The sequence below is a fragment of the Hermetia illucens genome, chromosome 6, assembly GCF_905115235.1.
Source record: "Hermetia illucens chromosome 6, iHerIll2.2.curated.20191125, whole genome shotgun sequence".
Classification (NCBI taxonomy): Eukaryota; Metazoa; Arthropoda; class Insecta; order Diptera; family Stratiomyidae; genus Hermetia; species Hermetia illucens.
The window spans coordinates 101963724-101981334 of record NC_051854.1 but is presented as its reverse complement, the minus strand read 5'-3'; the positions used below and the strand labels follow the sequence as shown (position 1 = coordinate 101981334).

General features: G+C 44.2%; 1 protein-coding gene across 1 annotated transcript; it reads left to right on the top strand.

Moving 5' to 3' along the window:
• Positions 1–1135: 1135 nt before the first annotated feature.
• Positions 1136–11462, top strand: LOC119659585 (mitochondrial import receptor subunit TOM40 homolog 1). The gene is made up of 4 exons (XM_038067744.1): positions 1136–1681; positions 1747–2069; positions 10785–11009; positions 11088–11462. Exons 1-4 carry the CDS (start codon positions 1385–1387, stop codon positions 11200–11202), a joined length of 960 nt encoding a protein of 319 aa, XP_037923672.1. The 5' UTR covers positions 1136–1384; the 3' UTR covers positions 11203–11462.
• Positions 11463–17611: the final 6149 nt, after the last annotated feature.

The following is a 17611-nucleotide window of genomic DNA, read 5'->3' as shown; positions in this document are numbered from 1 at the left end:
GGCAGCGGACAAACTAGCCAAGAAGGGAGCAGGGACGCCTTTACACGGGCCAGAACTCTTCTGTGGAATCGGAAACGGTTTCATGGCTATGAATCTAAGAAATGAAGAGGAATAGTTGAGGGAACTATAGGGGAACTATACTGGCCGGGACTACCAGGGATGGAGCAGTCCAGGGTGCTTATTGGGGGATTGCTTAAACTTCACCAAAAAGAACCTCTGAATCATAGTGGGAATTCTCACTGGTCATTGTCGGCTGAACTATCACCTAGGGAAGCTAGGGATATCTACGGACATTGCCTGCAGGTTTGGTGAGGAGGAGGACGAAACCTCTATACACGTCCTGGGACAATGTCCGGCACGTGTGCAAAGTAGGTCGAGGCATCTGGGCGAACACTTAATACCAGATGCAAAAATCGAAAAAATCAAAAATTGGCTGACGGTTTCGTCCAGGGCAGAGGCAACTCATCAGACGCTGCCTCACCTCTGCCTGGGAGCAGCGTGACCGAAAGTGCCAACAGGTGGAAAGACGCTTCCTTTTATCATCCACCATCACGTGGATGTGGTCTTAGGATCCCGTAGATCCTAAACAACAACCTATCTTTAGCCTTAGTCTAGCTTAGACTACAACGACTGGCGTTTTGAGTCCAATATAATTCGCAACCTTGTCGTGTTTTTGCGATCTTTCCACCTGTTGGCACTTTCGGTCACTCTGCTCCCAGGGCAGAGGTGAGGCAGCGTCTGATGAGTTGCCTCTGCCCTGGACGCAACCGTCAGTCAATTTTTGGTTTTTTCGATTTTTAATGCTTGGGGTGCTACGCTCCAAACTAGGGATCCATGGACTAAAAAACGTGGGAGTAAGTTGCTCCTCATTTCCATCATCACGTGGATGTGAACTTAGGATCCCGCAGATCCTAAACAACAACCTACCAGATGCAAAGCTAGAAGACCTGGGAATAGGGATCATACTAATGTTCCTAACGGTTATAGGCCTGCTTGAGATACAATGATCAATAGGTACACTATGACCAGTAAAAAGGGGACAATAGTTCTTCAAGGATGCGATGCGACTTTCCCTTAACAGAATAATAATAATTATAAAGCCCCCAAGTATGTCTCTCTCAGTAGGTCAGTCCCATCAACAATGACACTACAAACTTCAATAAATGTCAACCACAAAAAATTCCTTTCAAATAAAAACTTGATAATATATCCTTAAAAATTTACTCTTAAATCAAAAACCTAAAAAGCCTATATTTTATACTGTTTGAAATCCTTGAGATTTTCATTTGCTTTTCGTCCCGTCCCAGATTTCAAGGAAGTCAACACGCGATTCCTTTTAATTGCTCTGAATATAATGTTCATGTTATAGTTATTAAAATTGAAAATGAAATGCGATCCAGGATGTCCACAGTATGGGACACCATGTGGCGAACGAAAATTCCCGAAAAGTTTTACGGTCACTCCGGGGTACCGTCAATATCCAAATCCCGGCAATGTGGCGAATTTACATAAGAAGACACGAGATATTATGCCTCGATTTTTCGATGGCGTCAAATTTACATATAAGAAAGGCATGGCCCCGAATAAGATGCTCACCACAAGCTGGATTTTAAGTCACATTTATCCGTCAGGATTTCGAATTGGTGGAGTCTACCATTGTAAGATGTATGGTAATATTTTGGTGCGCACCTGAGTCAGCTCCAGAAAGTCAATCGCTTCTCATCCCCTTGCTTTTCTAACTTCCAGGAAACACCAATAATTGAAGCCGATATAAATCCCAGTACACTATCGTCAAATTTTTCAGTTCTCTATTATCCATTCCCGAGCTTAAGGTTGGAGACAAAGTTTCAGCGTCTAGAGAAAAGTAAAATATGCGAAAATACTGTTACAATCGAACATATTGGACGATCTGCAACACTAACTTTAAATGCGTACAATGCTGACACGAAATCAGGAAGAGTGACATTGTCCTATTTGCGAAGTATTACGAACATGTTCAGTGCTGGAACAGAACTTTTGGTGGAATGGTTTCGTAGCGACCTAATTGCAAAAACTGCATTCGCAGCAAAGTGAGTCGTAATTTACATTTTGAATATCCTTTGCTCGATTGGCCATGATGATGTGGTTTTATCGTAAAAAATGATTTTCTAGATGAATTGTTGTGGTTATGTGAATTTGAGCTGAATCAGCTTCCACATCTTTTGTATAGGATTTGACTCTCGTGGACTATCTCTCTGACAAAAATGTCAATTCAATGTCTGTCCGTCTGTCTGTCTTTTTTGTTTGTTTTTTAAGGAGGCGGGAAATTCCCAAAGACACTGGCCTGAACACGCTAGTGTGATGGATTTTTATCCATTAAAATCACCCGCGACTCCTCCGACCCCTACCTCATGGAACTACCTCTAGGTGACACAGAGGAGTTGGCTTGCTTTAGGTAATTGTCCTTCCGTAGACTCACGGCAATTCTAACCCCCCCTTCCTCACCTTTTCTGCCTTAGACAGTTAGTTGCTCAATTGGTCCAATTTAAACCTATACAGGTATTGACGGTATCCTCCATGGCTGATAAGCAACTGGGTGAGATTATAATTGTTCTTCTCATGTTTTCTCTCCAGCCAGTCCCTTATGGCTGGGATCAACCTGTGTGTCCGACGACCCTTGTTTGAGTGGTGCCATCGCTGTTGCCATCTCATTATATATTTCTCTAATTGACTTTTTTTCCAGTTCCGATAAAGGGAAAGTGGATTTGATTTTATATAATATATGTTTGTCTTCTCATATGCTAAGACCAGCACAATTCCTCAGATGACGAATGCCGCATCACCTATGACGGCTCGGAAGGCAGAAAACTGTTCTTACGTAGACCGCACTCCGTTTATTGGCGCCAGGTAAGATATGCAGCGCTGTTCCCCAAAGATGGAACTCACCACCCTGGCAACAAGCAGTCTGCAAGTATACCGCGGATCTCTTACACTCGGCACCATCCTTGCCATAGTCACATTGACGGTGGATGCCTTTTCGCAAATGTATTCCACATGGTGCTTAAAACTGAGCTTTGTATCTATCATCACTCCCCAGTTTTTGATGGCTAACTAGCAAAGTGACTAGCAAAAAAAAAAGATACAGCAGAGTGGATTATCGATAAACAAACCGCTTTAAAACAGTTTGGAAGGAAATGTACACACTCCATTTGAGTAAACGCAAAGCCGAATCAACAATTAATGGGAGAACTGCCGTACGAACGGATACAACCTGGCAAACCTTTTGCTCAAACTGGCGTTGATTTCGCTGTGACCGACCACGATTAAATGGAGTAAAGATAGGGGCGCCAAAACCACCAACATCAGAGATATGTGTCACACCTTGATAAGTGACAACGGCACCAATTTGTAAGGGCTGACAAACTTTTGCTTGCGGCGGCCAGAAAGATGATTCAGGAAGCACAAGGGAAACTAGCTGGAAACAACATCAATTGGAAATTTATTCCACCGGGCAGTCCCCACTTTGGAGGGATTTGGGAGGCAGCAGTCAAAAGTATGAAACGTTGTTTGGTCAAAACGTGGAAGCAACAGATTCGAGGCCGTTGATACCAGTGAGCACTGATCCATATGAGTTTACCCTTTGACACTTCTTGACGGGGGAACATCTATTTGGGTTGCCGGACCGAGATACAGAAGACAATGTGACTAAAAAATGACAACTAATCCAAAGACTCAAGTAACGAGTTCTGACAGCGATGGAGTATTGGACACAGTTACAGCAACGGTTTAGTAAGAAGACAAAAATAAATATGAATGATCTAATCCTCATTAAATGCGAGAATCAATCATTTGATCAATGGCCTCTAGGAAGAATTGTGGCAGTTCATCTTGAAAACGATAGATTTACTAGGGTCGTGACGTTGAAGACCGAGAATAATATCACCAAACGACCTATTTCGAAAATTTGTCAACTGCCAAGTAGTGTTCCTTTACCCGCAAATGTTGCACGTTGTTGATGTCGTCACTGTGAACGCTTCAATTTTAGCTGGTTTTCGAGATATGCTTCTAATGTCCTGAACCGATTCGTCAGGAACTCCATAAAAGCCTTTAAAATAGGTAAGTCTGCACTTGCTCCCCAAAATGTTTCCCACAATCTTCGAGATTGTTCGTCTAATTTCCGACTTGTTGAGTAGATGATCAACAAGTCCCAATGATCTGTGTTGACACTGATGCTGTGCATTTTGGCAATGAACAATGCAGTGACATCCATGGTTTGATGGAGCAATCGCATTCTTCCTTAGCCCCTGGCAGTTTGTGGAATTTATGCAAGTAATTCCACGCTATTGTCCTCTTGTTGTCAAATCGCTTCTGTAACATGCGTGTTGCTGCGGCGTAATTGTCATTGCTTACATCAAGGTGTTGAATCACTCTCGCAGCCTCACCTTGCGGATTCGTCTTTAAGTACTGGAGCTTTTCAACCGCAGATAACGCTTCGTTGTGGTGATTCAATGACCTGAACATGTTGTTGAACATGCGCCACTCACTGTACTTCCCACCAAACTTCGGGATCGACAATGGCTCCAATTATATCCGATTTGTTGCTGATAGCCCACTGTTGTCTATATTGTGCCCGATGGGTTCATGCTCCACCATGCCCATTTTGAACCGCGCGAGCAGGTCTAAGTATGTTTCTTCAGTGGTCTTATATTCCTCCAAGTACACCTCGCTCTTGATGGAACCTAAAGCCAAGTCGACCAAGACCGCCTCATTATGTTCCTGGCAAGCCTGCCAAGATTCTTCCAAACGTTGCAATATCGATTGAAAATAGCCAAGGCAAGGATCCTTGCTATCTTTCATGAAGTTTCTAGACATATATGGGTCTATAAGAGGATCACCCACCTAGAGGTTTGCCAACTTCTACCGCTTCCATGTCCCCTCGAACATGCACGCTTTGAACAATTCGGCGAACATGCCCTGTTTGGGTGTCACGACGAACTTAAGATACTGATCTGTGAGCTGGAGTTGGTCATGATCATATTCGTCAGTCGCACTAGTTTAACTGGTATGCCAAATTGTAGAATTATGTTGTACAATACGCCACCATCAATACTATCGTATGCATGCTGAAGTCGATAAGAATTTGGTACAGTTCAACGTTATATTCTCAGAACTTTTTCAGAATTAGCTTAGCGGTAGAAAGCTGGTGGACTGTGGAGCGTCCTGGCCTGAAACCGAAATCAACTTCTTCTGCTGTCGCAAGATGTGTAATGGGGCCAGGATCGCCAATACCACCATCGATTTGGCCTACTTGTATTGGAGCGCCAGGTGTCGAATTCAGACGTTCTTCAAAATAGGACGCCCAGCGTTTGTTGATGCTGTTGGCATCGTTGATGATGTTTCCATCGTTGTCCTGGCAGAGGCAAATCCTGGGTTGTTAACCGTTTTTAATTGTATTCACTAGCCTATGTGCTTATCTGGTGTTTCTATAAACTTAACTCGTCAAACTTTTCATTTTTGGATTTGATTGCACCTTGGATATATTGTCTGAAGGCTTCATTCTTTGCATTGAGTGATATTCTGTATTCCTCGTCAAACCAGTCAATTCGCGTTCGCCGGGAAATGTATGTATGCGACTTTTATTCTCTGTGACTTCCTTGATGGCGCCTATAAATTCTCCTGAGAACCCGGGTATATCTGTGTTGCTGATGTCGTGTAGCATAGATAATAGCTCCTCCTGGGATGCTGTTTACCAGCCGCGAACATTTTAGTAGGACTTCTTCCCTGATATGTATGTTGCTTTCTCCAAGTGATGGTCTGAACCGCAATTTAATCCTCGATAGGATCGTACTGCCAACACACTAGACGCCCATTTTTTACTAAAGAGGACGTGATTAATTTGTTTGAAGGTATATGCATCTGCTGGTTTGCAGGCCTGGTTGTGGATGCAACGATGCTGCTGGCGAAGTCAATTAATTATTGACTATTATGATTGCATTCCTCATGAGGATTTTCGCATTAAAATCCTTCAAGAGTATTTTGACATTGTGTGTTTAGATTGAGTTGAACAGTGTCTCCAGGCGTGCATAAAACCCGTCCTTCACTACGTCTTCCTTGACTTCAGTGGGGGCGTGCACGTTGATGAACCTGAGGTTGAAAAACGAGTCCTGAGTGAATCGCACACAACCTTTCGTCTATAGGTTTGAAGTCGATGACTCGCGGTTTGGGCTGTGTTCTCACTATAATTGCAACTCTACACTCCTTGTGACCAGTTGGTTTTCCACTTTTGAAAATTGTGTGTAAGTTCATATGACTTATTTCGCTACCAATTCAATTTGTTTCCTGACCAATCATGTTCAATTTGCAAATTTCGACCTGTTGAAGGAGGTTGTTGGCGCCCTTGATTTGTTCAGGAAGTCTACATCCCAGGATCCGCAAAATAGTCCCTTAGAAGTTTGCTTGATCGTCGTCGTTTATCAATCCATCCGAGGCAAATATTTCAGGTTTCTTGATATGGAGTAGTTTTTACATGAACGGGTTGTCAACCCATATCCAGGGGTGGCCTCGGTGCGGGTCTGGCTACGTAATTCGTGAGACGCTTAGGTGTAACTCAGCTATTCAAACTACCGCTATCTCTCCCTCCTCCTTTCACAACCATGACTTGGTTTAGGCTACGGCGGAGTCTTGGTATAGATACTCTTCTGTACTAATCACTACTAACTTCCATACCATCTTCAAAAATCTTTGGGGAGCGTTGGGTCAATGGTATTAGTTCATTTTATAAGCGATTTTAAGTTAGATTGTAAATTTCGTCTATGGCAAAAGTGGCCCAGCTGAAGAGGACGAAGAAGGAACAAAAGGTGGCATAGGCGGTAGTTAAGGATCCTTGTGAACTATTTTCAGATTCGTGTAATTTTATAAAGCATGGTTAAATGACGGAAACTGGAAACAGCTTGAACTGATGGACAATATTTGATCTCTTCGAAGAAGGCTCTGTGGACTTGGACAATTCGACAGCAATTACTCGAAGAGGGCACTTACGGACGTTCTTCGACATTTCACCAACGACTTCCAAGATACATCTATGACAGTGAAGAACAGCAAATTCCAGAGTAGATTTTAGTAGGAGTGTAAAATGCAAGCTAAACTTTATTGACTTACTGAGTAGTTGGGTCCACAGCTGCAATGCGTTTTGATTTCTACCATCAATATTTTGTGGTCCGCTCTGGCTAGCTTGGCCATTAAGATTAAGGTCGTAAATAAACCGAATGAGCCTAGGGTATTTGCAGTTGGAGATACCACGGAGGTTTTTGTAAGAAATTGTCTGCTGATGTAGCGTCAACTTGAAGGAAAGCTTGGCCGGGTTACGTTTTGATGCATAAACATCAAAAGAATACATTATCCGATTCATTCACCGGTCATCGTTCGATTACTTTAAAGTTGTCTGAGAAACTCAGAGATTGCAATGCCGTAATGACAGTTTCCAAAATAGAGGAGTAGAACCGTTTTAGTCGCGTTACCTTTCTAGTTTGTAACTCTTTGGACATTTACGGATCACAGATATCGATGTGTTTCTTTGAGAAGGCTCTCCCAAGTTCCCCCTCTTATCTATAATGGTACCAGTATTAAGTTCGACACATCGATTTTTGTGGCTTGGTTACCTCCTGACAACTTTTTGAGGTCAAGAATCATTGTAAATTTCTCGATAAGACTGGGCCCGGCTGGCCGCGTCACCAAAGGTTAACGATCTAGCATTTTCTTCTTTTTGCTAACCACATTCAATATGTTTTCTTGGCCTTGCGTGTGGCGCCGCTTGTCAGTAGAAGAGATCAGGTAAGACTTAGCATATTGAAGAACCTAACCAGGTACTGTAAATGAATATCTTTTTCCCTGTTTTCGGCAATTTCGTTTTCAACGTTTTGGATGAAATAAAACCTTATTAAAATCGGTTTACAGCGTGTTTGTCTGTCTGTTACATGCATTTTTCCCAGAAAAGGTTATATTAACTGACACTAAATTTAGTGGACAGACTTTGAATATTAGTAGCACGCGAAAGTGAATCTTCTTTTTCTTCAGCCTTTGTCCCGTTCACAAGCGGGGTCGTCTCGTCGTGATTGGCTTCGTTATTTGGCTCTATCGAATGCCTGATCTGGGTGCAATCTCGAGGCTTTCAAATCCCCATCCAGCGTATCAAGCCACCGTTGTTTAGGTCTGCCTTTTGGTCGTTTACCATCCACTTCGATGTTCAGACCAATCTTGGAAAGTGAATTCTCGTTTGCACGAATTGCGTAACCATACCATCGAAGACGCCTCTCTCACAACTTTTCAACGATCGGTGCAACTCCATAACGATCGCGGATATCCTCATTTCGGATGTGATCTAGACGTGTGACGCCACTAGTCCAACGTAGCATCTTCGTCTCCATTACCGCAAGACGCCGTTCATTGTCTTTTATGGTCGGCCAACACTCAGAACCATAGAGGGCGACTGGACGGATGACATTGCGGTAAATTTTCGATTTGAGACGTTCGTTGATACGTCGATCACAAAGAACACCAGTTGTGGAACGCCACTTCATCCAGGTTGCGTTAATATGAAAAGCAATTTCATAACGCAGTTCTCCAATGGCCGATAGCGTTGACCCGAGGTATTTAAATCGCTCAGTTCTGGGCAGATCACTGCCGCTGACAGTGATTGTGCCTGTTTCGTGGGGATCGGTCGTCAAGAATTCAGTTTTGTTTAAATTCAATCTGAGACCGTGTTGCATGAGGCGATCATTCCATTTTTGAACAAGTTGCTCGAGATCATTTTTGCTATCAGATGCTAGGAAAACATCATCCGCATAAAGCAGCGTGTAGGACGCTGGACGTTGGATATCCCGTGTGACGGTGTCCACAACAAGGACAAAGAGGAGTGGTGCGAGGGCATTTCCTTGATGAACACCAACAGAGACATGAAGCGGCTTTGATACACCCGTCATACTTCGAACTTTTCTTTTCGAATCGTGGTAGAGCAAACGTACCCAGCGCACGAGTTCTTCTGACACGAAGTGTTGTCGTAAAGCATACCAGATGAGTTCGTGTGGTACACGGTCAAACGCTTTCTCTAGATCCAGAAAGGCAATGTAAAGAGGGCGATGCTTCTCACGGTGTTTCTCCATGAGTAACCGCGCAGCGTGTATTGCGTCAGTAGTTCCGCAGTTCTTGGCAAATCCGGCTTAATTCACGGTTATTTCAACGATTTCGCGAATACGGTTGTGAAGAATGCGTTCAAAAATCTTCATGGTATGGGAAAGTAACCGGATCAGACTGTAATTTGAACATTCCGCTGGACTACCTTTCTTTTTCCATATTAGAACAGTGGTACTTTCTTGCCAGTCAGATGGTGTTCTTCCTTCCTGAATAACCCGGTTAAAGAATTCACTGAGCCACAGTGTTGGGTCCCTGCTCTTCGCTTTCCAGAGCTCAGATGCGATGTCGTCAGGTCCTGTTGCTTTCCCCGATTTCATTTGTTTTATTGCCTTCTCGACTTCAGTTGCGCTGACTGGTGGAACTACTCCAAATGTCGGCAATGATTGTGGAAGTGGAGGATGAGCAAATTCTTCAGTTGAAATCTGCTCGAAGTATTTTCGCCATCTATCCGTCACGGTTCGACGGTTGGTAAGCAAAGTACCGTTGTTGTCATTAACGCTACAGAAGTGTTCGATATCTTTGTGCGTTCATTACGGCTTTTAGCAAGTCGATACAGATCTCTCTCGCCATCCCGTGTGCCCAGTTTATCGTAAAGATTTCTGAAATGGTTCGCTCGGGTGACAGCGACCGCTTTCTTTGCTTTCTGGTTGGCATTCTTATAAATTTGCCAATTAGCAGGCGTTTTATCGTCGAGAAATTTGTGGTAGAGGCGTTTCTTTTCACGGACCTTCATTTCAACATCATCATTCCAAAGCCAAGTATCTCGGTTGATGTACCGCTTACCCGGCTTGGTGACCCCGAGGGTTGCAGAGGCCGGTTTGTGGATCGTGTCTTTCATTTGGTTCCATGATTCTTCCACATTCGTAATGGTCGGCAATCGTATGAGTGGCATCAGGTCGACCTGTCTGTTGATATAATGATGAGCTTCATCAGCCGATCATCAAATCGTTCGACTTCTTTAATGGCATCATGGAAACCTTCTGACATGGCAATGCCAACACCATATTGAGTGTACCAAAATAGAGAAGTTTGTAGCCACTTTTACCGCGTTCGCGTTCAATGTCGCAGCTTTTTTGCATCAGACCATCGGGTTTCTTGCAGATCGCAGATATCAATGCGCCTTTTCCGAAGGGTTCTTGCGAGTTCCTCCGTCTTTCCAGTTAGGGTACCAACATTTAGCGTGCAGACACGTATTTGTTTTGTTCGTTGTGTCCGGACTAACTTGCTTTCGTCCTGACTCCGTCCATGCGTTAAGAACCCTTGCCCATTTCTCGACAGGACCGGGGCCCGTCCTGCCGCGTCGACTGAGGTGGACGCCCTAGCATTTCTCCGAGGATTGTGACTCAATCCGATCATCATGTTTGTAATGACATTGTATGCATTTTCTTGGTCGACCTGTCGCGGGGTCTGTCACCAAGAGAGATAAGGTAGGATTTAGCATAGTAGAATAACTCCAACTATACTCTATTTATCTCTTTCCCTGATCTCAGCATTTTATTTTTGTTTTACTGAGGATAGTATAGAGTACGTTGCCTCAAACCCTCCTCCTTTACCTGGGCTTGGGACCAGCATACTATAAAATGATAAATACATATTTCAATATTTACATGTTTTAGATATGGAGGGGAACGTTTTGTTTTGGCTGCTACTGTTTCTCCCGAAGCACTGGACGTTAGCTACTGGCGTCAAATTCACCAGACGATTCAACTTGGCTCCTCATTAGCATTCAATCACAGGACACAAAAGGCCATCGGATCGATTTACTATCAATGGGAATTCAAAGACGCCTTTGTGCGAGGAATGGTAGACTCTGACTGGTCGGCTGGATTCATGTACAGCAGGTGAGCGGTATCAAAGCTTCTATATCCTTGGTAGCTTCCAGGATGTTAATCGAATTCATAATGGAAATTTCTTTTCAGAAATTTGGCACTGCTTCCCTGTACGCTCGGGTTAAGTTTATTGTTTTGCATACCAAACAACCGATTTGCATTCGGGCTTACTTTGGACTTAGACCCGGGTTTATCCTGTACTTAACAGGGTCGGGGACACCAACGGTGGCAAACCACTCCTCTATGCGTATTTGTTCAGTGTGAGACAAAGTGTTGAAGGTTGCATCTAGGCTGAAGTTAAGTTATAATGATAACGACATATTTTTTATTCATGCAGTCGTCAATTTGATGATGGTGCGAAAAGCGCATCTGATTGCCGGCTATTGTCGATGTGTTATAAATAATTTTGAGTGACGAAAAAAAGTAAATTATAGAGAATATAAATTGAGAGTAAATTCAAGTGAGGGTGGGTGTTTTCTTTCTATCTGACCTCCGTGTCCTAATTTCTTAGATTCGGACTATTTTTGAGAGTAATTCAAGTATGTTTTTGGAGTCCGTTGTCATCAAAGGGTAGTATAGGTGCCAGGGCGAAACGTGGATTGGTACCCACGATGGAGTATAAAATCTGGGAAATGCCTGCCGAACCAACACCAACAGCTCTACTACCAAACCCTATCTCTACCTCCACGTGGTGGCCGCTGGGAGCTCTTTCTTAACGAAAAGCTGCAGACGGAGAAGGATGAAGGCGAGTCTCCCGCGCCTAAAAACGGGACAACTGGTCCAACTGGTACCAACTGGTCCTCCAGGTTGGGGGTTGGGTAGGACCTACAACCCTACACGGAAAACAACTTGTTACGAAGCCACAACAGGAGCCTCGGACTGAACGGATTATACAACGACGAACCCGGCAGAGACAACGGATTAACGATTGGCGCATTTTCTTATGGAACGTGCGCTCAATGTACAGAGATGAATCTGATGAGCAGCTAGCCGATACCCTGTTCCAATATAGGCCTGATATAACAGCGTTACAGGGGATGCGTTGGATAGGGACCGGTTTTCTGGATAAGAGCCACTACACCACATATTATAGTGACCATCCAGTAAACCATGTGCTCGGAGTAGGTTTCTTAGTCAGCCAAAAAATGAAACCTGCTGTCATCGGCTTTGAAAACATAAGCGAACGGCTATGCACTCTGCGCTTGCGAGGCAAGTTTAGAAATATAAGCCTCATTAACGTTCACGCCCGTACAGAGGAGACTGCAGAGTCGGAGAAGGATACCTTCTTCGAGGCAGCAGAACGAACCCTCCAAGCCTGTCCCAGATATGATATCAAAATCATACTTGGGGATTTTAACAGCCAAGTAGGGAAGGAGCCCGTATTCAGGCGATACGTTGGCTACCATAGCTTACACAAAAATACAAATGATAACGGACTGCGGATTATTCAATTAGCAGGGTCACACGAAATGGTTGTTGGAAGTACCTGGTTTGCGCGGAAAGCGGTCCACAAACATACGTGGGCCTCTCCAGACGGGACCACTTTCAACCAAATTGACCACGTGTTGATTGATCGCCGTCATCTCTCAGCCGTGATGAATGTCAGAACATATAGGGGGGCCAATATAGACTCGGATCACTATCTCGTTGGCATGGTGCTTCGAGCTCGAATAACAACACCACCTAGAATCCCCTCTGACAATCAAGTGGGAGTTAACACTGAAGCCATCCACAATACAAAACTCCGCGACACCTATAAGAGGGAAATGGATGCCGCAATAACCGCAGTCAACAAAGGACCTGGAGATGAAACATCAACAAATGATCTTCACAACCACCTGAAGAACGTTATCATTGATACGGCCACAAACATACTTGGCCCCAGCCGCAAAAGGAGTCGGAACGGCTGGTTTGACTATGAATGTAAACTAGTAACGGAACGGAAGAATGCCGCATACCGAGTAATGTTGCATTCTCAAAGAACGCGGGCACGCGCAGAGACTTATCACGAACTCCGTCGAGCGGAGAAGCGATTTCACAAACGGAAAAAGGAAGCCTGGGAGAACCAACACGTCTGTGAACTCGAAAAATACAGGGAGCAACCGCATCAGGCCCGGAAGTTTTACCAACAAGTCAGCAGGATGAAGCCTTATACACCTCGATGCTCATCCTGCCGAGACAAAGAGGGAAATCTGATTTCCGACAGAATGGGCATATTGGAGTGATGGGTTGAGTACTTTGATGAGCTACTGAACAACTAGAAAATCGGCGAGTTGGAGGTCCCGCCAACTGAAGACGACGGACAAATACTGCCACCACCAAGTTTAGGAGAAACAGTCCGTGTAATTCATCGGCTAAAAAATCATAAGTCTCCTGGGGCCGATGGAATTACAGCCGAATTGGTTAAATATGGAGGCGACCAATTACACCAAGTGGTTCATCAACTTGTGCTCCAGGTATGGGACAGCAAATCAATGCCTGACGATTGGCAACGAGGCATGATTTGTCTCATATATAAAAAGGGAGATATCACACAATGCAGCAATTATAGAGGTATAGGATATTCTCCGCTATCTTGCTAGGCCGGATAACCCCATACGCCTAGAACATTATTGGTCCATACCAAAGAGGCTTCACTCCAGGCAAATCAGCAACAGATCAGATTTTCTCCCTGCGGCAAGCGATGGAAAAACTGTTGGAATATGGACAACAGTTGCACCATCTATTCATCGATTTTAAAGCCGCCTATGATAGCATAGCCAGGGTAAAACTGTACACGGCCATGAGAGAATTCGGTATCCCGATGAAATTAATAAGACTGACTTGGCTGACCCTGACCAATGTGCGAGGCCAGATAAAAGCAGCAGGATCACTCTCAAGACCATTCGACATCAACAACGGTCTACGACAAGGGGATGCGCTATCATGCGTCCTCTTTAACCTGGCCCTCGAGAAAGTGATCCGTGATGCTGATGTAAATGCAAGAGGTACGATCCTCTCTAAGTCCACCCAACTACTGGCCTCATGGGAAGAACCACCCGAGACGTACAAACTGCCTTCATCCAGATCGAGCAGGCGGCAAATGAGGCGAGATCTTGGGCTGCACATCAATGAAGGCAAGACAAAATATATGGTGGCAACGTCAACACCGAAGGACAACCAAGCAACAACATTAAACCGCACTGGTCAAACGGGAAGAATAAGGATAGGAGAGTACAGCTTTGAGACCGATGACAATTTGTCCTATCTAGGGTCGAAAATCACAACCGATAACAGCTACAATGATGAAATCCAGCCAACAGAGCCTATTTCACCTTACAAAGACTGTTCCGCTCGAAACGGGTCACCATAGAATCAAAGCTCTTACTGTACAAGACAATGATCTTGCCAGTCCTCATGTATTCCTCGGAGATTTGGGTTCTTAGCAAGAAGAATTGCGAATTCTTGGCCGTGTTTGAGAGAAGAATCCTCCGAAGAATTTTTGGCCCCCTACATGAGGATGGACGATTCCGCAGCCTACATAATGACGATATCTATGAGCGATACCATGACTGTGCGGTTGTGGATAAAATTCGGCTCAATAGGTTACGGTGGGCGGGTCACTTAATCCGTATGGATGAGGATGATCAGTCCGGAAAGTCTATAAGGGCAATATCTATGGTAGAAAAAGGAGAGGAGGCAGACCGTGCCTAAGATGGAGCGATGGCGTAGGTCAGGACACCAGACAGCTTTTAGGGATATCAAATTGGTGGACCTCGGCGCAAAACCGGGATGTCTGGAGTTCCTTATTAAGGCAGGCCTAGACCGGTTGTTTCGCCGTTGATGATGATGATGATGTCATCAAATTAGCCACGGGTTTTAAAGCCCTGAGGGAGCCACTAAATTGAAATTTTCACATTGCCTACCCCGGAATTGGCAACGAACAAATTGTTCGGTTGTTAAATGCATTGCAAATTCAATAAAGGCGCCATAAGTAAATATGTTCGCTCTAACAAGTGGCACAAATTACTGAGCATTCTTTTTCTCCAGCAAACCCTTCCGTGAAGTATATTCAAATTTACTACGTCTGACGTGGAGCGACAACCAAAAGAGGTAGCGTTCAAATCAAACTGGAACGTAACTTATTCTGAGCTCGGGGAACATTTAGCGAGCACAATAACATTGCACTCAGCTCCAATTCAATAACAATAGTTATGCTTCCTCTAGTGGCTCTCTAACAATCAACAACAAAGGACTCCGAAGAAAAGAAGTAAATTTCTTTTTGTTGAATGGTTCTCGTCTGAATGGTGAACGAATCGACGAAAAGGCAAAATGACGGCAAAAGGAACGGGAAAAGGCAAAATCGTATTTCCATCGGAAATATCCTTGAGGAGTTCCTTCAACAAATTGTTGATGTTTTTTCTTTTGCTTTGCAATTCAAAGGAGTAACTCAACTCACCATGAGTCGCACAACGAGGATTTATTATAAACTGACTTTCTATCGGCACAGGATTCAGGGTAACAAAGCAAAGGCAGTTTCCCTAACAAATAGAATCAGGACGATGAGAAACACTAGGAAAACATACTTTAGCGAGATTCAATATTCCGCTCAGCAGGAGATGCATAATTTTTAATTTTACTATGGATTTTTTTTTACTTATATTGTGAAGCTTCGACCGGAGAATCTGGAAAATTTCATTCGGTTTAGTAAAATTGACTGCATTCTAGGGTGCAAATATTGCCAAGTATGCAAGGAAATGCAGTGTTATCAAAGATTGAGTTGGACTACTAGGAATTCATCCTCGCTTAGAGGAGCCAAGGGATCACAAATATCAATCAATTAGTCAACGCCTAGTAAAAATATATCCTGACGTATGCTGCATGCCTGTTGCATGTGTTTCCTCCGTTTTGTAGGCATGACCAGATTCCCGTATCCTACGGAGATGGTGTTTCAATCAATATCCGAAGCCCGCGTAGATCAGTGCGTCGATATTCATTCCCTAGTTCAACAGGAGGGAGCAAATTTGCATATTGTTGTAGAAGTTTTAAATTTGCTGAAAGAGAACTTTCCGAATCGGTTGACATCCACAAACACGAAGTTTTCTGGTCAATGCGTAGTCCAGGTCTCACCTGGCTAAATTGTTTTTTTTTTTTGTGGGAACCATCACCAAGAAAGGCCAAGTTTGCCGGCCATGGAGGCAATCGAAGCAATGCACTGCAGGATAGACTGCCGTGGAATATAGTTCCCCTTGGGCCAACCGATCTCTCTCTGAGAGCGAGCTGTCTCTCTTCTAGGGTGCTATGTGGTTTTCTAGGAGCCAAGCATCTCATCTACCAGATCGTTAGGGAGTCGTGGTAGCTACACCCTGTACGAAGTGAGTCAACTATTAACAAAACGTTAGGGATTAAGACAGGGGAGCCGAAAAATACCTCCCGAAATCGAGGATGTCATGCTTTCATTGGATAATTTGCAGTCTGCCTGTATTCTAACAGAGCCTCACTGATACCTGGTCGCCTCAGTGAGTGAGTTTGACCTTCGTGGACCTAAGCCATCCTTTTCGGAGCCAGGAAAGCGGGGGATTAGCGGAGAGTAACCCACAAGAGGGGAATAATAATAATTACCGTTGACACAACAATCCAATTGGGTCAGGGCTTTGAAGTATGTTAGAATACCTTCTTCAGGACCGTAACGGTCAGCATTTTGCTCGCCCGAGATTATTACTCTGATTTGACTCAGTTACTCATTCACAGCTCAGTCGACTGGTATTCGACGTCAGATCACGATACAAGTTCCAGTGCCACCAGTGAGATTTGAACCGCGAGGGGAATGCTCCCAAAAAACCCAACCTGAACCCAAGAGGGTAGAAAACCCGGGTAGGTCAGGGAAGAAGGCAGGGATCACGGAGCCCGCCATTAACTATGTTAGTACGGTCAATTGCATTCGGCCATATTGCCAAAAACGTTTCTCGAACAAATGATCCCTCGTGAGGAGCAGAAAACTATTGAAGACCTTGTCGTCAGGCAGATGTGCAAGGGATGGATTGCAAAACTTTTGGGGGACACGCTTTTGACCAGGTCATATACTAGCGGGCTGCGCGACAGAGGACACTGCAGAGTGGCTTATGACTATGGTTCCTAAATTGCCAGACTGGGAAGAAACAGAATTGTCGACATGTGTTGGGGATGATATACCAGGGACATACATAATGAAAGTGTTTCCCACGAAAGCCGCAACAATAGAAACGGAAGATCTCATAGGCTTCCTAATTGCTCAGAATAAGGACCTCCATTCGCAATTATGGAGACTATTTAGAAGCAAGGTAGAGGGCAAGGGTAAATTCCTTACGGTCGGGGTGGACTTCTGATCCTTCGAGGCAATCAAACGTTGGTTTTGCCATATAAACTCTAAATTAGGTAACATGACTATGTACATGCATAGGGAAAAGCCGAGAAAAGAGGCGGGAAGGACTGGATCAATCACGTGGACGACCTAGACCTAGATTTCTAGGGCTTACGGTAGAAAGCGACATGAAAGGAAGCGCCATAACGGAGGAGGAGGATGATACTCCGATAGTGGAGAAGAACTCGAAAACAATAACGAAGCCAATGTCAACACTTAGATAATGCAGATAAAT